We start from the raw sequence: 27,987 nt of genomic DNA, 5'->3' as shown, positions 1-27,987 counted from the left end.
CCTTTAGGTGTAAGTTGTGGGACTCAAAATAAGTTTGAATTGAGGAAACAAGGAGAAGAGGTTACTGCATCACCATGGTTGAAGGTCTTCTTCAACCTTTTTCAGCAAATTTCTATCCATTGCATGTCCGATTCTCAGCCCAATCTTCTTGATTTATTGCATAACTATCATGCAAACACCAATGCTGCATGTATTGCAGCTCATGCTTGGAAGATTGACTGAAATCATGGTGGAACCCTGAATAAGCTATTTGAATAAAAAGTTGAAAAATCTCATTTTTTGGGATTTTTCTATTTTCTATTCTTTTCCAATTTTGGTTTTTCTAATTGATTTCTAAAATCAGTGTTTATTTTCAAAAATGGAATCTTTATTAATTTTACAAAATTAATTCATTAATTAATTTTTTTATAAAATTAATAATAATCAATTAATTAAACAATTTAATTAATTCTAATTAATTCAATAACAAATATTAAATTAATTTAACACTAATTCTACCATCATAAATCTTATTCACGAATTTAATATTTAAATCATATTTAAATATTAATTGGTTCTCCAATTTCATTTAATTCCAAAATTACGCTACTCTGAGGCTAATACATTTGTGAGCTAGTAGAGGACCTATAGATCATGGGCTCCAAGATTAATTGGCTAAACTCTTTACATCGAATTAACCCATTCGTTAAAGATATATTGTGTGCACTCGATATAACCATGATTAGTAAGTTAACCCTTCACAGGTTGGGTCAAATTGTTGTTTTATCCCTGAGATTACCTCTTATTCTTTAAGTTCCACTATCCTCTAATGAACAATTGGTTTGTGATCCGATCATCAAACTGAGTCCCTCTTGGGCCAATGAGAGGGTGCGGCCCTTGTTCAAGATCTGGAGTCGGCTTTAAGAGAACAACCTCTCTGCTATCTCTATTAGGAGTGAATTACATCTTGCACTCTATGTCCCTAGATATCTATCCGATCTTACCCCTGAAATGGGAGGTTTATTAATCCAGTGCTATTGAGTCAACCCCCATTTATGCAAATCTAAGAATAATCCCGAATAAACTGGAGTTCATAGTTAACTCAGGATTAAAGTCAAGTTACCTAGGTCATCACTTTGAAATAGTCAATCTTAAAAAGTAAACAACGTTATAAAGTAATAGTGACTTATTTCGTGGTTCGATCTTGTGTAAACTCATTGCACATGACGCCCCCACTCCTCATGTCATTACATGTACGAATCGGGATCACTTCGTCTGTAGCACTTTACAACTCTTTATAACAACTACAGAGTGGACTGCATCCAATAGTGTTACTAGAATAAGGCACCCAACCTTATTACTATAGACCATTTTGACTATTTACTCGAACCTAATTCACCTTTATGTCTCCACATAAAGTTTAAGTACTCATGTAATAGTCATGAATATTTTAATTTATTGGATTTATGTCTAAAACGAAATAAGCAATTCATATTCAATAACAACTTTTATTGAATTTTCAGAATAAGTTTTATTGTTTACAAACCATGAGTTTTAGAACATAAAACCTAACGCTCACGTGGTCTATCTAAGATAAACTTTCGTATTTTGCTGTTGTTTGTAAATATTTTCAGCAATTTTTTTTATTTAAAATAATTTTCCTAAATAGTATTAAAAATAAATATATTTGTGAACCTAAGTATAATACATGGAGTATTTATTGGGTTTACTTATAACTTTTATTAGGTTTATTTAGATTTAGATAGAAATTTAGACTTCGAATTACCTTCTAAATTTTGAAGAAGCGTAAATTAATATATTTAATAAAGTTTAAGATTTAAATGGATGTCAAGTAAAAATGAAATTTTTTCAAAATAAATATAAATCAACTTTGAATAAACATGCTTATTATAGTAATTAATATAAGTTTTAAGTTTTATTTTAGTTTCTAAATTTTGAATAATATTCTATTTTGGTCCTTAAATTTTTAAAATATTTTATTTTAGTTCCTAAACTTCAGAAAATATTCGTTTTGGTCCTTAAATTTTTAATAAATGCTTATTTTGATCCCTGATATATTAAAAAAAAATTCAAAAAAATTACTTCAAGAAATTGACTTGAATTTTTTGATGACTCGGTTATCAAATAAGTTAATTACGCTAAAAAATATGGAGTTTCAATTTTAAATAAGATGACAAAGGATCTTTTTAGTTCAAATTTTAGTCATTTAGTATTTTGATGTATTGGTTGTCGGTATTTTATTTCACATTCATCTTACCCAATACACCTAGAATCTAGTCATAAAAAATACAAGCTCCTTCACATTTATGTTGAAGAGTTAACATAATTTTAATAGAAGAGACTAAAATAAAAACCTTTTAAAAGTTTATAAAACAAAACGAACATTTTTTAAAATTTAGAAGCTAAATTAAGTTTACTGAGGATTTAAATCGTAATTAAAATTTTTTTTATAATCTCATTGTCACTTTTTTTAGACTAGGGTTCATGGGTTGGGTTGGATTGAGTTGAAAGATTTTTTTATATTCAATCCAATTGTTGGGTTGTAAATTTTTTCAACCCAAATAACTCTTATTAGAAAATGAACTCAACCCAACTCAACTATAAAATATTTGGTTTGGATTAAATCGGGTCATTTATTTAAAATTTTATTTAAAAAAAAAACAAAATGTAAATAAGTAAAAATATAATTTAATTATTTTCATATATTGAATAAAGATTAACTACTCAACTTCAATTTATATAGTGTAAATTTTCTTTATAAAGTGTAAATAAACTACTTTTAAGAGTTGTTAAAGAATAAATGATTAAAAAAAATAATGAAATTAAATAAAATTAAAATCAATATATGTATAAATAATTATGTTATAAGTAACAAAAAAAAAATTATATATTAAAATTAATAATAAATTCGGATTGGTTTGAGTTATATTAAGTGAATTTAATGAATCAATCCAATCCAATTCATAAAATTTTCATTTATTTGAACTCAATCCAATTCAAATGAATTGACCCAATTCATCAAATCACACCAATTGAATTAGGTTGATTGGATTTTTCAGATCGGATTTTTTCGAAAATAGAGACAATGTTAATTAAATTTAACGTATTGATGGAAGGCAAATGGATGCGATAACCAAAAAGACTATATATAATTTATTTTGACAGAGACACTTTCAATGACGCGCTTTCAATTGTCTGTTTACATTAAACACTGACGCTTAGTTGGATCCCATACTCTCTCTCTCTCTTTCTCTTTCAGAGCCACAGATCTCTCCGCTTCTTCTTTCCTCTCTTTCTTCAACCTCTCTCTCTCTCTCTCACAGACGAAAATGGCGAACCTACGGAATACTGCTACAACCGCTAATGGAGGTTTTCTTCATTCCTTGCTTAGATTCTTCTCCTTCAGAGCTCTCCTCTCCGCCATTTCCATTGCATTCTTTCTCTTCCTCTCTTTCTCCTTATTCTTCACTTCCACCACTCACTCTTCCGATCTCACCCTTCCTGTAAGTTTTCGTCTTCTTTATTTCATCTTACTTTTTATTTTCTTCCTCATTATCATCTCTAATTTTCTCTTTCTGTTCCTTCCCACTATCATCATGATTTTGCTTTCTTTCTTGTGTCAATGGACTTCTCATTTCTGGAATATTACTTTAAATATCACTGTTCTCCTTCTATTATAATTATGTATTGTTTTGTGTTTGAGTTTTTGGATCCGGTTTTCGTAGATGCTCTGCCTCGCCTTAGATCGGAATTCTTCTTCAAATTCTCTCTCGAGCCTTGAATGTATTTCTTTTTCTTTTTTCTTTTTTCTTTTTTTAAACGAAGTTCACTTTATGAAACGTTTGCTTTTCGGATGTTGATATTTGTTCTGCTGTTTGTTTTTCTCTGGAATTTCCTTGGATGATGTTTTGTGTTGCGCACTGAAGTAAACGTGTGTTATGAAATTTTAGGGTTGCGATTCTGTTCCCTCAAACTATTATCATGATTTTGCTTTGTTTTGTGTTACTGGACTTCTCATTTCTGGAGTATTCCTTTAGATATCAATATTCTCCTGCTATTATAATTCTGTATTGTTTTGTGTTTGAGTGTTTGGATCCAGTTTCCATTGATGCTCTGCCTCGCTTTAGATCGGAATTCTTCTTCAGCTTGTCTTCTGAATGTACATTTTTTGTTTACATAGTTCGTTATATGAAACGTTTGTTTTTCAGATATTGACATTCGTTTTACTATTTGTTTTTCTCTGGAATTTCTTTGGATGTGTGTTGTGCTGTGCTCTGAAGTAAATGTGTGGTATGAAATTTTAGGGTTACGATTCTGCTCCATATCGAATTAATTCCAGAACAAGGCTTCCGCTAGCTGTTAAATCAGACCCGCTAAAATCACGGTTCGACCAGATCCGGAAGCAAGCCGATGACCATCGGACTTTGCTTCACGCCTATGCCTCTTATGCTCGAAGGCTTAAATTGGAGTATTCGAAGCTTGTTAGGGTATTCGCGGATCTTTCCCAGAATTATACGGATCTCAATAATAAACCCAGTTACCGTAGTCTCTTTGAGCCTGAAACAGCTTCTATCGATGAGGCTCTGCTTCGTCAGTTTGAGAAAGAGGTTAAAGAGCGTATTAAACTCACCAGACAAGTCATTGCTGAAGCCAAAGAATCATTTGATAATCAACTTAAGATTCAGAAGTTGAAGGATACGATTTTTTCAGTGAATGAATTATTGTCGAAAGCCAAGAAACAAGGTGCATTCTCAAGTTTAATTGCGGCGAAATCTCTTCCAAAAAGTTTGCACTGCATTGCAATGAGGTTGATGGAAGAAAGAATTGCACATCCAGACAAATATTCAGATGTAGGAAAGCCAGTACCACCAGAAATAGAGGATCCAAGTCTTTACCATTATGCAATATTCTCAGACAATGTAGTTGCTGCATCGGTTGTCGTTAATTCAGCTAGTAAGAATGCTGAAGAACCATGGAAGCATGTGTTTCATGTTGTTACTGACAAGATGAATCTTGGGGCAATGCAAGTTATGTTCAAATTGAAGGACTATAATGGAGCTCACATTGAAGTTAAGGCAGTGGAGGATTATAAGTTCTTGAATTCTTCCTATGTTCCAGTGCTTCGCCAATTAGAGTCTGCTAATTTACAAAGGTTTTACTTTGAGAATAGTGTTGAAAATGCAACGAAGGATACCACAAATATGAAGTTCAGAAATCCCAAATATCTATCAATTTTAAACCATTTGCGATTTTACTTACCTGAGATGTACCCAAAACTACATAGAATTCTGTTTTTGGATGATGATATAGTAGTCCAGAAGGACTTGACTGGCTTGTGGAAGATCGATATGGATGGAAAAGTAAATGGTGCAGTCGAGACATGTTTTGGCTCGTTCCACAGATATGCACAGTACATGAACTTTTCACATCCATTAATCAAAGAGAAGTTTGATCCCAAGGCATGTGCATGGGCTTATGGAATGAACTTCTTCGATTTGGATGCTTGGAGAAGAGAAAAATGCACAGAAGAATATCACTACTGGCAGAATATGGTAAGACAAACTACTTCTCAACTTGTATTCTGAATGTTCATTCCCTTCATGATAATTCTTTTTGCAAATTTTTTGGTCTGTCCCATTTCAAATATCTGACTGCCTATTAAGTTGCAATCAAATCATCTACTTGAATAACCGTATTCTAATTAGCAATTTTCTGATTTATTGGACAGCATGCCTTTATGTTAAAGTGTTTGATATTATTACATTTACTATAACCCTCTAGCTTAAACTTTTGGATGAATCAGTGATTTAATATGGTATCAAAGCAAGAAGTCTTATGTTCAAACCAGTGTATGAGGGTCTTATAGGATACTTTCTTCCACTTGAACTCAATTAATATTTAATATTTAAGATGTGTTTACGAATGCTAGTAATAGCACAATTTAAGTGCTTAATGACGAATCATTCATTTAGTTCTATTAGCTTAAAATTGCTTTCAAAAGTATGTTTTTACTTGTTCCTCTTGCCCTATCTCTAACCTATTAGTTATTGTTTCATGCAGAATGAAAATCGAACCTTGTGGAAGTTAGGGACATTGCCTCCTGGTTTAATCACATTCTACTCCACAACAAAGCCACTGGACAAGACATGGCATGTCCTTGGACTTGGTTACAATCCCAGCATCAGCAAGGGCGAGATCGAAAATGCTGCAGTTGTGCATTTCAATGGGAACATGAAACCTTGGCTAGACATTGCCATCACTCAATTTCGGCCATATTGGACCAAGTATGTGGATTATGACTTGGAGTTTGTTCAAGCCTGCAATCTTGGCCTTTAAATTGCCTCATGCATGTTCATCTTTATAGTGTTATAGAAGGAAAGATGTTGGGTCAGCTTATCCAAAGGAAAGCATTAACCATTCTTAGTGCCTATAAATATCATCATTTTGATTTCCCTTCTATTTTGTCACATAGAAATATTTGAGTTTTGAAGTAAATTATTATATGATTTTTTGAGGATGATTAAAATCTGTCGGTGGCATTACAGTTAGGCAGTTTCATCCATTAATTTTGGGGGCCTACCTTACATTGAAAATATGGTTAAAAGAATTAATTGGAAGTTGGCTTGCTTTAATGGATTCTGAAGCCTGTCGGTGTAATTGTCAATTTATTATTCTGTTTTGTTCCAATTTGGAAATCTTTGTCAAATTAGGAATGTTGATTCACATTTTAATCTACATATTGGTCAAATTTAAATCAAAAGATAAGTTAGATAAATTTGCTAGAATTTGGGCATAATCAAATTTTCATTCCAGAAGAAATTTTAGAAAAGTGTATCTTAGAATTTTATTCCAAATCTAAATCAAAATTTGATAGAACCTAACATTTATATGTATTAGATTTTGATGTATTCTAAACTTCATCCCAAATATTTTATTTTAAAATAAATGTAAAATTCAAACTCTAGTCATGTTATTTCAAATTTAGAAATGTTGTTATATTCATATTCAATTAATATCAATTTGGTACAGTAGTTTGAGATCAAATTTGTTATTGAAAATTTTAATTGATAATAGTACATAAAAAAATGTCAAAAACAGAAAAGAAAAGGAAAAAAAAAAAAAGCAAAGTCAGCATATAGACTTGTAGAACTTAGGCTTCGTTTACCTCATTGAAAAATCAATGGAAATTAAAAAAAAAATAAAAAATCATTTGACTACTTTTGATGTTGTTTACTTGTGTTTTGTAATTGTAATGACACATGGACTCCACATCCAAATTTGTAATGAAATAACGCGATCCGATTGATGAATAAAGAATATTCAATTCGATTGTATGTGAGAATTATATCTTGCCGCTATCATTACTATCATAGTTATCGTTATACTACCATTGAAAAATTATCGATTTTGATATTTTTATTATTACCGTTAGTGCTCGATCCTTAGAGGTGGAGGTAAAGGTAGCGGTAACAATAAATTCGACAAAATTCATTATTTTAAGTAAATGCGATTAAAATCAATCCAATTACATTTACAATTCAAGTTCATCACAGTTGGTCCATCAATAAAATTTCATTATTATTACATTAATTTTCATTACGGTTTGATAAACATGACCTTAAGGTTAAACACCTTTACACTCTCAAATAGTCAAACACACTATAAATCCATTTGCACTTCCAAACCGTAATTGTTTTAACTTATAGACTAATTAATTTTTAGACTAAACAACTCTAGATTTAATAACTCAATTTAAAGTTTTAAATGTTCCCAAACTAAAAAAAAAATTGATCGGTTATGCATAATCTCTCACACTTTCATCCTTTTTTGTATGTTATTCGATTACGATTTTGTTTTAAATTTTTATTTTTATAATTTTTTTCTCATAATTTCATTACTATAATTTTTATTTTCTTGGAAAAACATTTGAATTTTGAATCACAAAAATAATTTTAAATTCTTAATCTTTTTTCTTGTTTAGTTGTAGAACTCGGCTTGGACTTTGAACTCCTCATTAAAATGTTGGCTTGAGTAATGTGTCTGCATAACATAATTGAGGTAGTCAAATTATAGATTGATTCGAAATGTAATCTCATTTTTGTGGAAAGTGTTTTCTAAAAAAATGTGTTTGAAATGGTTGTAGCCTAGTAGTCAAGTATTACTTGAGTCAAAATATAGGTCTTTCACATATTACCATAGAAGACTAACTGTTTTAAATCGATGGCTTACGTAATTCGACCTTAATCATGAACTAACTATGAACCTCTGTTTCTTTGGGATTAACTTTAGATTTGCATAGGTGAGGGTTGACTCAACAGCGCCGGTTCAATAAGCCTCCCATTTCAGGGTAAGACCGGATAGATAGTTGGGAACATAGGGTGCAAAACGGAATTCACACCTATCCGATGTAGAGATAGTAGAGAGGTTATTCTCTTAAGTACTAAATCTAGGTCTTGAATAAGAGGTCTCACCCTATCAATGGCCCGAGAGGGACTCAGTTTAGTGATTGAATCACAAATCAATTGTTCATTAGAGGATTAGTGAGACTTAAGAAGTAAGATGTAATTTTGGGGTAAAACAACATTTGACCCAGTGTTATTATGAACAGCCTGTGAAGAGTCGACTTACTGGTTATGGTTAAATCAAATTGACAGAAATATATCTACAGTGAGAATAGTGCAACTACTGAACTATAGTAGTGTGTCTCGGTAATTAACGAATATTGATTAATTCAGTTTAAAGAGTTTAGCCAATTAGTCTCAAATCGTTGGAGTTCATGATTTTTAGGTTCATAAGGTCCCTCTACTAGCTCGTAAATCTTGGATTAGTATATTGAGTGATTTTGAAGCGTTCAAATTCAATTTAGGAATTAAATTTGAAGTGTTCAAATTTTAAATTAAGATTTGAATTTGAATTGTTCAATTTCAAATAGGGTTTAGATAATTATATTCGATATAATTGATATTTAACTTATCGAAATTAAACGTAATTGGAGAGTTTAAAATATTTTATGTTGATTTAAATATTAATTACATGAATAGGATTCATGTATGATAAAAGTGTTTAATTAATTTAATATTTGATATTAAATTACTAATTAATTAATTAATTTTTTAATTAATTAATTAAAAATCAAATTAATTTTTAATTTTCAAATTCAATTTTAGAATTTGAATTTTGTATTTGATTAATTTTGAATTAAATCAATATAAATTGAAAATTGATTATTCAATAGTGGGATTACCTAACTTTTGAAGTGTGGATTAATCCCAAATGCCGATACCTATCCCACTTGATATTGCCATTTGAAGTGTCATGTAGCTGATAGCTTGAGTTCTTGCATGTATATGATATATAAAAAGCTCAGAATTTCTGAGTTTGAAGATGATGAAGATTAAATTTTTGAAATTCAGCAAAACTCTCTCTATCCCTCAAACCCTCTCCGATTCCATACACAAATTCACTTCAATTCTAAGTTCCACTACTTAAATCCAAGTTGGAGAATAATAGAGAAGACACTCTTGGTGGTCTTTTGTTGATTTGAAAGTCAAATTCGTGGAAAACTACTTGGATTCGGAGGAATTCTTCAAAGGTATATGTTCTAAAACCCTATTCTTTGAAAATCTGTTTTTGTATACTTTTGAAACTCAAATTAAATGTAATTAGAGTGCTTATTGGTTCTGATTGCTTCTGTTGTATATTTATACATTCTATCAATTGGTATCAGAGCATGATTTAAGTACTCAATTAACATTAATTTGAGTTTAATGGGTGAATTTCTATGGATGCATGTTTGGTTGACTGATATGGTTGAAATTCAACTTTGGCATTAGATTTCTCTTTGTTTATGAAGTTTAATTTATAATTGACTCTTGACAGATGAGCTTATAAGCTGATCTTGATGAAACCCATAGTGTTGCAACACTAGGGTAGAGCATTGCAACGCTACTCATCCTAGCCTAGAAAGGCGTGCGTTCATGAGTCAGTTTGCACGAGTGAAGCTAGTTTGACCGGTATTGTTGGTTTTTGGTCCGGTTCAACTCCCTTTGGTCTGGTTCAGCCTCATTTGGAATCTTGGAGAGCCGGTTCGAGCAATTTGGGTCTGGTTGGGATCTGGTTGAGCAGTCCAGATTCAAGTTAAAGTTGTTTTTGACTCTTTATGTAATATTTAGTCATTATGGTTGCTTAGGATGCCAAAGTTGAACCATATTAGTGGTGTTTAAATATTTTTGCATGTGACGTATGTTATATTAAAATTGAAGCATGTATGTGCATAATGTATGCCATGTAAATTTAAAATCCCACCATAGGAAGCATGTTACATGCATTGAAAATATATTATAAAGAGTTATAATATGCATTATGCATGTTTAGGGTTTCTATAGTTTAATATAAGTGTTATATTAAAGTATGTATGTCTTTGTTTTATGTTATGGATGCAAAGCATGTCTATTATTTTATAAGTTGTTATAAAATTAGATTAGACATTAAAATCCATAACAGAGACAATTTGCATGCTCTGTAGGCTAACCACTTGTTTTAATAGTTAAAATAGGTCATTATCTTATAAAACTACGATTACAAACTCAACGGGTATATAATCCTATTTAAGGTTGAGGGTACTTAAGTTGACAGTCCATGAAACACCTACTACCTGAGGATTATGGTCGAGTAATTGAGTGTTGTTAACCGGTTATATGAGCATGTGTGAGCGGTGTAAGATGTTAAAATTGGTTTATCACCTAAACATCGTAGGTTAAATTCCAATTATAAATGTTATACCTGGATAAACCACATAGACTTATGTTGTTTAATTAGTCAGAATAAACGTAAGTAAAAGTATATCCAAACAAGTAGAACATTACCACGGGAGATGAGTGAATAACATATATGATATGTTGTTAGAACACTTCAGTGGGAGATTAGTAACATATACGATATATTTTTCTTATCTCTCAAGTCTCTAAGAGTTCACACCTGAGATTCATGTTTGGCTTCGTGTCACCCTGGGAGTGACCTCCATTCGGAAAGTATTTGCATGAGTCAATAGCAAGGTGAATAGGGGAAGTAGTTCATAGTACAATTAAATATATATGATATATTAATCTTAGCTCTCACGTCCCTAAGAGTTCACATCGTGAGATTCATTCTTGGTTTCGTGTCACTCTGGGAGTGACCTCCATTCGAAAAGTGTTTGCATGGGTTAATGGTACGATTAAATATATACGATATATTGATCTTAGCTCTCACGTCCCTAAGAGTTCACAGCGTGAGATTCATACTTACTAGGGGTGTTCGTGGGTTGGGTTGGGTTGGGTTGAATGACTTTTTAGACCCAACCCGATTGTTCGGGTTGTAAATTTCTTCAACCCAAATAACCCTCATTAAAAAATGAACTCAATCCAACCCAACCATAAAACATTTGGATTGGTTTGGTTCGGGTTACTCGGGTCATTTATTTAATTTTTTTTATAAAAGGAAGTAAAATATTGATACGTAAAATTTTGATTTAACTATTTTCATATATGAATTAAGATTAACAACTCAATTTCAATTTATATAATGTATAATATTTTTTCAAAGTACAAAAAAAGAAATTATTTTTAAGAGTTGTTGAAGAATAAATTATCCAAAAAACTTTTAAAATTAAAGAAAACTAAAATAAATACCAAAGTAATATCTAATTGTAACATAAGCAATATATATATAATATATATTTATATATATTATATATATTAAAGTTAATAATAAATCCGGGTTGGTTTGGGTTATTTTAGGTAACCCATGAACCAACCCAACCCATAAATTTTTTATTTATTTGAATCCAACACAACCCAAAAAGTTCATAACCTAACCCAAACCGAACGGGTTGGATTGGGTTGATTGATTTTTTCGGGTCATCGGATTTTTTGAACACCCCTAATGCTTGCCTTTGTGTCACCCTAGGAGTGACTTCCATTCAGAAAATGTTTGTGTGAGTCAATAGCAATGTGAATGGGGGAAGTAGATCATAGTAAGTGGGTAAAGGATATATGTAACGTGTTTTACAGTCTCTTCCATTAGTTTGGACCGTGAGATTTCTATGTTGCCCCTGTTGTCGTCTTTTGGGTGGCATTAGCTAGTTGTTAACCACAACTATCCCCTCGGAGGGTTGTAACATAGGATTTAGAACAACTCGAACTCCAAAAATAGATAGGATTTCTTAGGTCGATTCCCAACCTTGACTCTCTAATTCGGTAGCATCGTTAGGGCCGCTAATCTCTGAAATCTAAAAATAGAGGATTACATTTATAGAATTACTAAGTGTTAGTAAGTTCTTGACAGAAAGCAGTAACTAAATGACTATAGGAATAAGAGTTATTCTGGAGATAGTATTTACTCAAGAGCGTCTTGCATTAGTGAAAGAGTATTTGACTGCCCCTTGGTAGCACTTATTCTAATTCACTATTAAAGGAAATCAGACATAAGGATTTCCATGAGTAGTGGAAGGATCATTCCAAATTTCAATCGTATATGAACATTCACAATTACAGTCATAAACGGAAACAACAAGCTATGCACAAACCCGAAATTACAACATGTTTTACTCTACGATCATGGGAAAGAATACACATACCTTTGAAGACTCATCTTCAAGACCCTTGATCACGAACGCTCGTTCACAGAAACACGACAACACACGAACGCTCGAACTCTATGACCGCAACACTGCATGACCCACAGCGATCTCGAACACAACGATCACCTAGATCACAAACATAGCAAATGCAACGAACAACTTCCACAGAACCTCGATAGCGTTGAGTTGAGTATGACACCACCACAAAGATTACCTTCGTATTCTTGTTGTGAGAATCTAGAAGTGTGGGCTCTGTGTGGACTTGGTTAGAGGCAGAGATTGGAAGAGAACAATTGTGTAAACGATTGAGCAAGTAGGAGATGTCAAAGTATATCGTATAGATGATGCCTAATGTTTAACAAAAGCTATACAATCGTTTAGCTCATCGGTCAACTGAGTGTCTATCGTATAGAAACACTCCACGATCGTCTAGTCTCTCCAAGTTGTCGTTTAGTAAATCGTATTTACTTGACAACCTTTCCGTGAGAACTTTCCGAGAATGGAAATCTCAAATCAACGATTACTAAAATTTGGAAAACATTTTTCCTTTTTATCTCATAGTTACCATGAAACCACCAATAACCTCACACTCAATTGGTTATTAGAGAAAAAGAGATAATTATCCAATAATTAATATTATTATAAATATATACCATAACCAACTTACCATATTATATTTATAACCTATAGTTTTAATATTTCATCTCATAAAATATATAAACCATAGCTTTTTTTCTATTCTATGGTCCTTAATGTAAATCTCATTTACATTAATCATCCACTAGATGTATCTTATCATATATAATCGAATTACCTCTTGTCAATTTGAACATTTCAAATCAACACCAAGAACTTATTCTCAACTTGAATCCATTGAGCTACCAATGGAACCTTATGAACCTGTAGCTCGAACCTCCAACAGTACGTGAATAACTTACTAACTTTTTAGTCACGGGATCCACCATCCATTAACTGTCAGGCACTTCACTAAAGACCGACAACTAAACTCTCCTTACTATTGATATATTATGTGTCCATCTTAACTAATCATAGTGCGATAACCCTTCACAGATCGCTCGTAAATACAGCTTAGCCAATAACCATTATGCCCCTGTAGTTACATCTAAGTCCTTAAGTACCACTGATCCCTCTAATGAACATAAGTCATAGTCCTACTATGACTGAGTCCTCTCTTTCAAAGAGAAGTTGTGGCCACTATGTTCAAGCCCCGGAATCAGCCTTTAAGGGAGCAATCTATCTACTTACCCCTGCTTCAGAGAAGGAGTGAGTTCCATCTTGTGTAACTCAGTTCCCAGCTCCCAAATTAGATAAGTCCCCAAAAAGGTAGACATGTTGAGTTGGCAATCTGGCCACTCTCACCCATACTAAACAAAGGACCGCCCTCAAAGGCAGGAGTTCCCAAAACACTCAGGATTAGGGTCATGTCACCTATGGTCGTTTAGGTGAGATGTAAGTCTCCAGTATCAATGGAATTATATACAGAGACGAATCATCTCATGGTCCGGTCTTATACAAACTCTTTGTATAGGACATCCATTCACATATCTCCACATGAATGGTCAAGATCTACCATCTGTAGTAGTTCACAACACTTGCAAACCTTTACAAAACGGGTCGTATCCGTAATGTCACCAGGATCAGGTATCCCACCTTAATCCTTAAACTACAAACCTATTTAGGTTATCACTTAAGGCATGATCCACTTGTATATCTCATATATATGCTTAAGTTTATATACGATAACCATGGAGCTTTGTTTATTAGATATGAGTAAATTCCAGAATGAAATAACTCTTATTTCTTTTCATAACAATGTGTATATATTACAAACAACAAGACTCAAAGAGAATTAGGACACCAATCCCAATAACTATAGTATCAATACAAATAAATAATGAATTTTGGGTACATTATTACTTTTGCTAAAATTGAATTGGGTTTAAAAGCAATTTACTAATTATAATTTGTTTAAAATTTCAGTATGTCGAATTCTTCCAAATTACATGCTTCCAGTTTAGTTAACGGTAATAAATATTCAACATAGAAATCAAATATACTAGCAGACGATAATTTGAAATTTCTTTTAACAGAGGAATGTCCTCTATCTCCCAATTCATCTTCAAATAAAAAAGTTTTGAACTTCATACATGAGGATATGAAAGTAGGACGACAAAGTAAATATGATTTGCTTGTCATTGAGACATGCTTAGTGGAAAATGATTAAAAAGACCTGAATAATAAATTCAGGTGCCACTAATCATATCTATGCTTTCACTCAGGAAACTTGTTCTTGGAGACAGCTTACAAAAGGTGAAACAACCTTTAAGGTAGAGACCAGGGAGGTTGTTTCAACTCAAGCAGTGGGAGATATGAAGTTATTTGTTAGAGATAAATACATTTTACTTGAAAATTTTTATTATATTCCTTCTATGAAAAGGAATTTAATTTCTATCTCATGTTTACTTAAATGTAATTATAAAGTTTCTTTTGAAAATAATGAAGTGTTCATTATTTCAAAAGGTCTTAAGATATGTTCTACAAATTTGGAAAATAAATTATACTTGTTAAAACCAATTGAGGTAAAAGCTGTTTTGAATATAGAGATGTTTAAAACAGCTAAAACTCATAATAAGAAAAGGAAAATTTCTCAAAATGCCCGTTCTGTCGATTCTAAATAATTTATACGTCCACTGCCCGTTCTATCGTGACTCGTCGTCGCGCCTTGCCGGCCTCTTCTTTTTTGCCGAAAACTTGGAATTTCGGGTGAGATTTAAGGTTTATTTGGTTTTTATTTAATGGGCTATGAATGCCCATCAAATTCGCTCTAATTTAAGTAATACCCATGATGTGTTGTTGCTCAGATCGGGGTTTTGAGGCTTTTTTCGGCACTGTTTAGTAGCTTGGGGGTGAATTGTTCTAACACACTTTATGGGTAAGACTGTAGTTCTTGAGTTGTTTTGTTTGGGTTTTAACCTTAGAATTTATGTCACGAATAAGGATTAGGTTTTTGGCTGTCATTTAAAAGTAATTGAGGGTCACATTACGTTTTGGGTGAATGATTTGGGACGATTTAAGATAATTTTATGTATGGATTTAAGCCTAATAGGTTTAATTAATTTTTGGTTTAGGTAGTAGTGTTGACTTAAGGTCTCTCAAGTTAAAAGGGGAGATTAAATTCCTTACGCTAGATTATTGTGGTAAGTTACCTATTGTTGGTTTGCCCTCGAACCTAAGTATGTGTTGAATATTGGTTCCTACTTTAGCATTTATGCCTATGTGAGACTAATAATGACTATTAGCATTTTTATCGAGCTATGCACATCGCATGTTATGAGCCTTCGGGTTCACACCCTATACTTCTATTACGATGTTCCCGGCTATGCACGTCGCATGTTATGAGCCTTCGGGTTTACACCCTATGCTTCTATTATGATGTTCCCTTGGGTTCCCCACTTATGTTTATGACTGTGTCCCTCCAGGTTCACTACCTATGAAAGCGTGTCCTCGGACTTTGCCCTTTATACTTATGCCTATGCCTACGATGCATTTTTTGCACTTGAGTCCCAATAGGAAGGCTAATAGTTCACCTAGTGAGCCCAGTAGTGGGTTACTTATGTCATACCCACTCCCAGATTACCCTCTTAATTTGAAAGAGGATATGACTGTGGTAGTTACTAGCCCTACCGCCAGCACTTACCACCTTAGCCTTCCTATCTAAAGGCCAACCTATTAAACATTAATTATGTATGCATACAATATGTCTCCTTAAGGTTCTAAATAATATTATATAAACACATGCATACAGCCATGACATACCATCTAAGGGAAAAATATTCACAGATGGGCCCAAACAACTCTAACAAAGCCCTAGTCTCTCTCAAAACATGTGTACATAAACAAATCATCAACCTAAGTCTTCTTAATAAGTCGGGTCTTTCAGTGGCAAGCAGCAACAGGATCAACCTTGAGGAATCTGACCGCTACCTGACAAAGGAAAACACAGAAAATTTATGAGCCCAGTGAGTGACTATAGATTCATACTACGTCATGCATTACATCACTATAACATGTAAGTATACCGATGAATATCTCAAGAAACTTTCTCTAAATATAGCTTAAAACCATTCTTATACATCATTAAATATCATTATTCCTTAGTTGAGAACGAGTCTAAAACACTCTAACTCCCAACCTCTATTACCAACCAAGAGATCCATACTTCGGCCTCCCTTTGGTGGTGTATGACCTAGGAGACCCATATTTCAGCCTCTCATTTAGAACTACCTACGTGCACGTGGAGTTTTCTAAGTACCGTCAATACCTTAGGTATTATTACCCAGATACTTTCTCCATGTCCTTTACTATCAGGTTATTTCGTAGCATCAAATTAAGTTTCATTGCATATCATTTACACAAGAACTCATTCTATCATATCCTTCCTCTAGGAAGCATATTTCAACATTAAAATCCTAACTTTTGTAACGATTTCACAACATACCTTGGTCTGTGTTAAACATATACAAGCCGGGGTAGATACGCTAAGCTATTCATTAACCATTTGTTGCTTGAGGGAGTATAAATTCACCATTAACATCACTGTAACTTACTTGGCCTTATATGCATAAGTATTAAAATCATTAAGTTCACTTAGTCACTCACAGCTTGTCAAGGCTCTTAACGGTTTATATGCCTCTCCTAGCTCTTCTTAGCCCGAAAGAACATAATTCCCAGTTAAACTACTTAGAATTCTTAGTAAAATACCTCAAATAGTTCATTTACTAATGGAACTTTCATCAACAAAGACAGCATTACTAACGAGATGATCATCACGAGTGAATTCATACTTCATGAGCGAGATCCTCATGAGTGATATCCTCATCATGAGCGAGATTAAGCTTTTTCTAGCAAACTTTCGTCCTAGCGATACTCACCTTACCAGCGAGATTCAGCCCAAATTTCAGCGAGATTTCTTTTTTGAGTGAAATCTTTATTACAAAATTAGCGAGATTATCATCCTGAGTGAGATCCTCATGCCCTTTATCTTGCTCTCGCTCTCTATGGTGAGCTGTTTGCTTGTTCTTCCCAAACAGTTGTCTGCTTCTGCACAGATTCTTTGTTTCAACTTCAAAAATTCATAACTCAAAATCTAAAATTCTTTTCAAGAAACTTTCTTCTACTAACTTGTTTAGAATTAAGTAACTTTCTTACCTTAAACTTTCAGTGGAAAATTTCTTATGGTTTGGCCTGGAGCTTCCAATCTTCACCTCAGGTCCTGATTAATCCAAGATTCCGCCTCTTCTACAAATTCTTCACTTTTTGTTCTTTTCCTCCAACAATCTTTTTCCGACAAGACAACCTCGAAAACTAGATTCTCCTAGCTTTTAAATGGCCGATTTCACTAAATTTTCTCATGCCAATTGCCAAAACCATGCTTTTGAAATTCCCTTTCCTTTTAATCTTCCTGCCGCCTCCCGAGTTCAAGGATAAAACCGCCACGTCACCCCTACATTTAGTGCCTACAGCCAAAACCAGTAAATGAGCTTCCTCATTTAATATGTTTTTCTTTTCCCTTTCTCCACAACTCCTATAAATAAACATAGATTTCCAATTGTTAAATATTTAATATAACATTCCCTTGACTAGACATGCTTATCTAGGAAAATTAGAGTTCGGGGTTTACATTCACCTCCCCCTTAAAAGAAATTTCATCCTATAAATTTACCTGATATGTCGTTTGAAAAGTTGAGGATATTTCTTTCTCATTTGTTCTTCAGGTTCCCAGGTAGCTTCCTCGATTCCATGATTACGCCATAGCACCTTCACTAAAGAAATCGTCTTATTTCTGAGTACCTGGTCTTTCCTGTCTAAAATCTCGATGGCCTCTTCCTTGTAAGATAAATCTTCTTTGAGCTGTACTGGTTATGTTGTTAGTATGTGCATTGGGTCAGGCACGTATTTCCTTAACATTGACACATGAAATACGTCGTGAATACAAGTTAGATCCATCGGCACCTGCAATCTATATGCTACTGGACCAATTCGTTCCACAGTTTCATATGGTCCGATGTACCGTGGACTTAACTTTCCTTTTCTCCCAAATCAGAGAATTCCTTTCCATGGGGACAGCCGAAGGAATACCCGATCTCCAACTTCAAATTCTAGTTCTCTTCTTCGCTTATTAGCATAGCTCTTTTGTCTATCTTAAGCCGACTTAAGATTATCCCTGATAAGTTTCACATTCTCCGTTGTTTGTTGAACTAATTCTGGACCCAATAATTGTCGTTCTCTGACTTCATTCCAACATACTGGGGTCCTGCAAGGTCGGTCGTACAATGCTTCATAGGGAGCCATTTTGATACTAGAATGGTAGCTATTGTTGTATGCAAATTCAATCAATGATAAGTGCGTANCCAACTTCCTTTGAATTGTAATACACAAGCTCTTAACATATCTTCCAGTGTATGTATAGTTCTTTCCGACTGTCCATCTGTTCGTGGATGAAAAGCCGTACTGAAATGCAATTTAATGCCCATAGCCTTCTATAAACTAGGCCAGAATTTTGAAGTAAACCTCGAATCTCGGTCTGACACTATCAACACTGGGGCTCCATATTGACTCATTATCCTATCCATATAAATCTTAGCTAGACGGTCTAGTGTAAAAGTAACTTTTACTGGTATAAACTTGGCCATCTTGGTTAGTTTATCAACTATTACCCAAATGCCATCGTATCCTGAGGGCGTCCTAGGCAATCCAAATAGAAAGCCCATTGTCACATGCTCTCACTTCCACTCAGGCACTAGGAGTAGATTAAGTAATCCTGCTGGTCTTTGTCTCTCAGGTTTTACTTGTTGACAGATTATACATCGGTCCACATATTCAGTTATGTCTTTCTTTATCCCAGGCCACCAGTAAGATCTCTTTAAAGTTCTATACATCTTGGTGCTCCCTGGATGCATAGCATAAGCGGAACTATGTGCTTCTTCTAGAATGGCTTGCTTAAGTTGTAGCTTATTATATACACATATTCTCCCCTCCTTTTCTAGTACATTACCTGCTCTCAGTTAAAAGTCAACTCTGATTTACTTACTTACATCATCAGCAATCTTCTAAAGGTCAGGGTCTTTCCACTGATCCTGCTTAAAGTCTTCTACTAGGGTAGGACTTACTTGGAATGTAGCTATCATCCCTCCTAACGGTCCCATTGATAAGGGGTTTTAGAATTCCTGAACTCCTGCAATAATATTCCTTTCATTGTACCAATAATGGCCTTGTGTCCCGAGGACTTCCTACTTAGTGCATCTGCTACAACATTAGCCTTACCAGGGTGGTACTCGATGGAACAGTCATAATCTTCAATCAATTCAATCCATCTTCTTTGTCTTAGATTTAACTCTTTTTTATCAGAGATATATTTTAAACTTTTGTGATCTATGAATATTCTGCAACACTCTCCAAATAGGTAATGTCTCCACAACTTCAGAGCCAAAACAACTGCTGTCAATTCTAGATCATGCGTAGGATAAATGCTCTCGTGCTTCTTAAGTTGACGAGAGGCATATGCAATCACTTTCCCATCCTGCATCAACACAAATCCCAATCCTTTTCGGGATGCGTCACAATAAATCTCAAATTCCTTACCTAGAATAGGCAAGGTAAGCACTGGTGCTGATACTAGTCTTTGTTTCAGCTCCTAAAAACTATGCTCACACTTCGACGACCATTCAAACCTCATGCCTTTCTTGGTCAAGTTCGTCAATGGAAGGGATATCTTAGAGAAACCTCCACAAACCTCCGGTAATAACCAGCCAAACCTAGGAAACTGCGTATCTCTNCCTCCACAAACCTCCGGTAATAACCAGCCAAACCTAGGAAACTGCGTATCTCTGAAACAGTCGTGGGTCGTTTCCAATTAACTATTGCTTCCGTCTTTTGGGAATCTATGCTGATACCATCTGCTGAAACAACATGCCCAAGATATACAACCCAATCTAACCAAAAATCACATTTACTAAACTTAGCATATAACTGCCTATCTCGCAGAGTCTTCATACTATCCTCAGGTGGGTTATATGATCCTCCCTACTACCAGAATATACCAGTATATCATCAATGAATACTATCACAAACTGGTCCAAGTAGGGATGAAATATCCTGTTCATAAGATCCATAAATACTGCAGGGGCATTTGTCAATCCGAATAGCATTACTAGAAATTCATAATGTTCATATCTTGTTCTAAATGCGGTTTTAGGGATGTCAGCTTATTTCACCTTCAGTTGATGATACCCCTATCTCAGGTATATCTTTGAAAACACTATAGCTTCTCTTAGCTGATCAAACAAATCATCAATGCGTGGTAACAGATATTTATTCTTAATCGTTACCTTATTCACTTGCCTATAATCGATACACAATTTAAGTGTACCATCTTTCTTCCTTACAAATAACACCGGATCTCCCCAAGACGATACACTAGGTCGAATTTATCCTTTGTCAATTAACTCCTGCAGCTGAACCTATAATTCTTTTAACTCAGTTGGTGCCATTATATACGGTGTCTGCGACATAGAAGTTGTTCCTGGAATTAAATCAATAGTAAACTCTACCTCTCTGTCGGATGGTAGTCCTGATAATTCCTCAGAAAATACATCCCAAAACTCATTTACCACGAGGACATCTTCTGGGTTCAGCTATTTCCCTTGAGCAACACTACGTGAGCCAGATAGGCTTTACATCCCTTACTCAGCAGCTTCCTAGCTTTCGCTGCTGATATAAGATTCCCCGCACTTAATCTTTTAATTCCTACTAGTATTGCATGTTGGCCATTTGATTTTCTAAGCACTACCTTCTTCTTATAACAGTCCACTAAAGCACGATACTTACTTAGAAAATCCATCCCTAGGATAACATCAAACTCCAACAGCTCCAAGGGAAGTAAATCAGCATAAAAGTCCTGACCATTGATCAGTATCTCACAATGATTATAACATTTATCTATTGTTATCACATCTCCCAAAGGGGTAAAGATATATAGCTCTTCAGGCATAGACTCAACCAACCTATTTATACTAGATACATACATGCTAGATAGAAATGAATGTATGGCACCAGGGTCAAATAAAACATAAGCAGACTGTCCACATAATATGACATTACCAGTCACAACATCTGGAGACTCCACTGCCCCCTGGTGTGTCACGGCATACACTCGCCCCTTTGCTGGGGTCGACCCACGACATTCTTCTGCTTGGCACAACTTGACTCTTCGCCTCGATTTCCAGCGCCCTTTGGTTGGTTAACTGTCTAAGAGGTTGTCTGTTGTGTTGTTGGGGCATCCCTGTTCACCTGGGGACAGTCCCTCTTGAAATGCTCTGCTTGTCCACATTGAAAACATACACTTCTGCAACTATAGCATGCTTCAAGATGCCTCTTGCCACAACTAGGGCACATTGGTTTCCTGTCTGTGCTGGCTACCGACTCACCAGCTCGTGGCATCTATGGTCGGCTAACTGCACTGGCGGAGGCTATCCATTTACTTTTCGTCGATCCCTGCCAACTTGTTCCCCTGAATTGGCTTCCACTAGTCTGAGTTACAATTGCAGGTCGGGATCCTCTGTCTCTAGGCCCTACTACTGCCTCACTACCTCTTGGCAACTGCTCATCATCTGCCAAACTCCATTCGATTCGTGTCGCCATTTCTACTAACTGGTTAAAATCTAGCAAATTAGACGTGGATGTCACCGGAGTTCTAATTTCTTTCCCTAAACCTTGTTCAAATTTCCTGCATCTATCTCTTTCCTCTGCAATAATCAGCAGAGCATACTGTGATAACTCTGTAAATTTTTGCTCATATCCTGCCACTGACATTGTTCCCTGCGTTAGTCTGAGGAACTCATCCCCTTTTTGCATATCGGAACGAGCTAGGGTAATACCTGTCTTCAAAGGCCTTCCTGAACTCAGGTCATAACATCGCATCAGTACTGGCTCATCTGGCGGATATCACTTTCCACCATTTCTCTGCTTCTTTTTGTAATAGAAAGGTGGCTAGCCCCATTTTTTTGTCCTCCGGACAACTCATAACATTAAAACATTTTTCAACTACATCCATTCATAACTCAGCTTCATCTGGGTCTGCTGTACCTTTAAATGTCACAGCCCTTAGGGCTTTAAACCTCTCAATACCATATTTCTTCTCTGGGTATGCTCGTACTGACCCTACACTGGCTGCTAACCTCTGCACTATCCTGTCAAAAACCACATCTTCTAGCTGAGAATCTGCCCTTGCCTGTGGAGTACTAGACTCTCCCTCGGATGTTGTTTCCTGACCCACTGGATCATTCACCTTCTTTTTTCCACCCAGTGGGTTCTTTCTAACCTTCGGGCCCCTATTGGTAGGGTCAGTATTCCTGCCTCATGTCTGCTTACTCTGTCTGCCACTTTACCTCGGCATTTCACCTATTATAATGTACACATGTTAGGGACTCACACTTTAGGGACTTAGACTTATACATGAACTTTCCCTTCTATTCCCAAAACCTTATGCTCTGATACCAACTTATCATATCCCCTCCCAGATTACCCTTTTAATTTGAAAGAGGATATGACTGTGGTAGTTACTAGCCCTACCGCCAGTACTTACCACCTTAGCCTTCCTATGTAAATGGCAACCTGTTAAACATTAATTATGTATACATACAATATGCCTTCTTAAGGTTCTACATAGTATTATATAAACACATGCATACAGCCATGACATAATATCTATGGGAAAAATATTCACAAATGGGCCCAAACAACTCTAACAAAGCCCTAGTCCCTCTCAAAACATGTGTACATAAACAGATCATCAACCTAAGTCTTCTTAATAGGCCGGGCCTTTCAGTGGCAAGCAGCAACAGGATCAACCTTGAGGAATCTGACTGATACCTGACAAAAGGAAAAACAGAAAATCTGTGAGCTAGTAGCCCAGTGAGTAACTATAGATTCATATTACGTCATGCATTACATCACTATCACATGTAAGTATACCAATGAATATCTCAAGAAACTTTCTCTAAATATAGCTTAAAACAATTCTTGTACATCATTAAACATCATTATTCCTTAGTTGAAAACGTGCCTACAATGCTCTAGCTCCCAACGTCTATTACCGGCCAAGAGACCCATACTTCGGCCTTCCTTTGGTGGTGTATGGCCTAGGAGACCCATACTTCGGCCTCATATTCAGAACTACCTACATGCACATGGAGTTTTCTAAGTACCGTCAATACCTTAGGTGCTATTACCTAAATACCTTCTCCATGTCCTTCAATATCGGGTTATTTCGTAGCATCAAATTAAGTTTCATTGCATATCATTTACACAAGAACTCATTCTATCATAGCCTTCCTCTAAGAAGCATATTTCAACATTAGAATATTAACGTTTGTAACGATTTCACAATATACCTTGGCCTGTGTTAAACATAGACAAGTCGGGGTAGATATGCTAAGCTATTCATTAACCATTTGTTGCTTGGGGGAGTATAAATTCACCATTAACATCACTGTAACTTACTTGGCCTTATATGCATAAGTATTGAAAACATTAAATTCACTTAGTCACTCACAGCTCGTCAGGGCTCTTAATGGTTTATACGTCTCTCCTAGCTCTTCTTGACCTGAAAGAACATAATTCCCAGTTAAACTACTTAAAATTCTTAGCAAAATACCTCAAATAGTTCATTTACTAACGAAACTTTCATCAACAAAGGCAGCATTACTGGCGAGATGATCATCATGAGTGAATTCATCCTTCATGAACGAGATCCTCATGAGTGAGATCCTCCTCATGAGCGAGATTAAGCTTTTCCTAACAAACTTTCGTCCTAGTGATACTCACCTTACAAGCGAGATTCAGCCCAAATTCCAGCGAGATTTCCTTTTTGAGCGAGATCTTCATCACAAAATTAGCGAGATTATCATCCTGAGCGAGATCTTCATGCCCTTTATCTCGCTCTCGCTCTCTATGGTGAGCTGTTTGCTTGTTCTTCCCAAGTAGTTGTCTGCTTCTGCACAGATTCTCTTTTTCAACTTCAAAAATTCATAACTCAAAATCCAAGACTCTTTTCAAGAAACTTCCTTCTACGAACTTGTTTAGAATTAAGTTAATTTCTTACCTTAAAATTTCAACTGAAAATTCCTTATGATTTGGCCTGGAGCTTCTAATCTTCACCTCAGGCCTCAATTAATCCAAGATTCTACCTCTTCTGCAAATTCTTCACTTTTTGTTCTTCTCCTCTTGCAATCTTTCTCCGGCAAGACAACCTCGAAAACTAGATTCTCCCAGCTTTCAAATGGCATCAATTTCATTAAATTTGCTCATGCCAATTGCCGAAACCATGCTTTTGAAGTTTCCCTTCCTTTTAATCTTCCTGCCGCCTCCCGAGTTCAAGGATAAAATCGTCATGTTACCCCCAGATTTAGTGCCTCCAGCCAAAGCCAATAAATGGGCTTACTCATTTAATATGTTTTTCTTTTCCTTTCTCCACAACTCCTATAAATAAACATAGATTTCCAATTGTTAAGTATTTAATATAACATTCCCTTGACTAGACATGCTTATCTAGGAAACTTAGAGTTCAGGGTTTACAACTTACTGGGTATATTTTATACTCATTCTTTTCTTTCAATATTTTTTAGGTAAGGGAAGGGATCAAACGACGAATGACAGGAAGAATCCGTGACTCAGCCGTTGGGACATGACATCACTTCCGCATTTGTTCATTTCTTTAATTTGACATGATTTGGTTTGGGTGTTTAGTTTTTTTTTTTAAAAAAAAAAAAAAAAGAAAGAAAGAAAGAAAAGAAAAGAAAACCCTTGATTATTTCATTTATTCATTGATTAGTTCATTTATTGGCTTAAGTTGTTCTAAAATAAAGTCAGAGGTATCCCAAACAGCGTTTCAGAATTTTAGTATTTGAGTTTTACTTAATGAAATAAAAGTTTTTTTTATTTAATTTTTCTTCAAGAAATTTATTATCAAGCTCATGCATGCATATAGTAGTGTCCTATAAGTATAATAGAAATTTGGGTCGTTACATACTCATTCAAAGTTTAGAAAGTGGAAGAGATGCCACTTGGGATTAAATGCTAAAGTAGGCCCATTTAAAAAAATTAGAAAAAGAATGTGAACTTTTAAGACCATCTGCAAAAATAACTCTTTTTTTTTTTTTTTTGTCCTTCGATTGTTTACAAGCTTTCACATAACTAATAATGGAATTTAAGATAGACACTTAATATTCTTGTTTGTTTTATAGACTCACAGATTTTAAAACCCATGACAATATATTTAGAGAACTTTAAAATCCACCTGATATGAGTTTTTTAATACCTGAATAGAATTTTTATGTCTGGAAGATGAACAATAAAAATATGAACTAATTAATTAATAAATTAATATCAATTATTTATTACTATTGATTTTTTTATTTTTTTTATTTTTTTTTTGTTGAAATGGACTTTCACTTTTCGCCCTCCCTCTCCGTTCTTCTTATGTTGTCTAATTTCATCTTGAGGCAAACTCATTGTCACCACAGAGTATAAAACAAAATAAATACACAAGAGGAAGATGTAAATGAGAATGAAAATGAGAAAACATAAAAAAAAGAGGAGGGAGGAAGAAAAGTGAAAGTCCACTTCAACAAAAATAAACCAATAAAAGTTCATTCTTTTCTGACACCTCATTAAAAAGAATGCCACATCAGTCTTGCATAGTCATTTTCATTTGGTTTTTAGTTAGGGCCTTCAAAAAAATCTGATAATTCGAACGGTCAAAACTGCCCAATCCATACTATAAGAGTTGGGTTGGATCAATTTTGTTCTTGGATTGGGTTGAGTTAGAATTTTTTTTTTTATTTTAATTGGGTTGGCTAAAAAAATCCGGGTTGACTCAACCCAACCCGATTTCATATATATATATATATATATCTGTCTCTTATACACATCTAGATGTGTATAAGAGACAGTATATATATATATATTCAATTTTATGATAATTTAGTTATTAGCGATGTATTATAGAAAAATTTACACATCTTAAATTAATAAGAAAAAATAAGTTATAACCGACAACCCAATCAAACTCAATCCAAATTTTAAGGGTTAGGTTGGGTTGAAGATTTTATTTGTGTTGTTTGGGTTGTCAATCCAACTAACCCGAATTTTCGAGTTGGTTCAAGAAAACATTCTCATCCCAATCCAACCCATGTCCCCTAGTTTTTAGGTTGCAAAATCTTACAATTTTAGTCCTTAATATAGTTTGATGTCAATTTAATTCTTAGATTTCAAAATGTTACAATTTTACTCATAAGATTTGAGTTTTACTTCAATTTGGCCCCTAGATTTCAAAATTTATACTTTTAACCTCGATCTTTCACTAAATACTCACTTTCTGTCTCTAATGTTAGTGTATATTAATTAATTTAAAAGAATTATAATTAATTAAATTTCATTATTTTTTTCATCACTATTAAAATTAATTTTAAAATTTCAATTCATTATCATTTTGAATTAATTAATAGACATTAAGCCGAAAGATTGAAACGAGTTAATGAAAAATCAAGTTTAAAAGTGTAAATCTTGAAATAATCTAAGGATTAAATTGAAACAAAACTCAAATTTCATGGATAAAATTATAACATTTTGAAATCTATGAACTAAATTTGTAGCCTATTGAAATCTAAGGTACCAATTAGATACTAAATTACCCTAAGTCTAAGGTCAAAATTAAAAGGTATTTTTTCCTAAATAATAATAATATCCAAATATTATCACCTAAGTAAAGCTCACTTATTACCCTAAGTATTTTTTACCAAAATGTTAGAGGTACAAATTCTTACACTCCAATGGTTGTTAAACTCCAAAAAAAAATACTATATAAAGTATTAATTATTAAATTGATAATTTGAATATGTCAAAACCACCACATTGGGAGATCAAGATATTACAATTTTGGCTCTCAAAACTATTTTTTACACTCTAATTTCTAAATGAGAAACTGATTGTTTTTCACTACGAACATCGTTTAATGGACAATACATCATTTTAAATATAACAAATATATAGTATAATAATTTGAACCCTTAATTTTAAATAAAAAATTACATGTCAATTATTGTCGAACTATGTACATATTGACTAACTAGATAAAACAAGTAGTACCACATCCAAAATCGATAATCCAATCTTCAACTCTAACCATGGTTGAACATTAAAAAATAATAATAATAGCTTTTATGGTAAGACATCAATTACCCAAACATAGAAAAATATACAGGGATTAACAAAATTATAGAAAACAAATT

The 27,987-nt window shown here is 34.2% G+C and overlaps 1 protein-coding gene across 1 annotated transcript; it reads left to right on the top strand.

Annotated features, from left to right (window-relative positions):
• The first annotated feature begins 3,207 nt into the window (after positions 1 to 3,207).
• LOC120086161 (galacturonosyltransferase 8) lies at positions 3,208 to 6,636 on the top strand. The gene is made up of 3 exons (XM_039042644.1): positions 3,208 to 3,503; positions 4,305 to 5,552; positions 6,061 to 6,636. Exons 1-3 carry the CDS (start codon positions 3,330 to 3,332, stop codon positions 6,334 to 6,336), a joined length of 1,698 nt encoding a protein of 565 aa, XP_038898572.1. The 5' UTR covers positions 3,208 to 3,329; the 3' UTR covers positions 6,337 to 6,636.
• The last annotated feature ends 21,351 nt before the right edge of the window (positions 6,637 to 27,987 follow it).

Source organism: Benincasa hispida, chromosome 9 (genome assembly GCF_009727055.1).
Source record: "Benincasa hispida cultivar B227 chromosome 9, ASM972705v1, whole genome shotgun sequence".
Classification (NCBI taxonomy): domain Eukaryota; kingdom Viridiplantae; phylum Streptophyta; class Magnoliopsida; order Cucurbitales; family Cucurbitaceae; genus Benincasa; species Benincasa hispida.
This window is presented reverse-complemented; position numbering and strand designations above follow the sequence as displayed.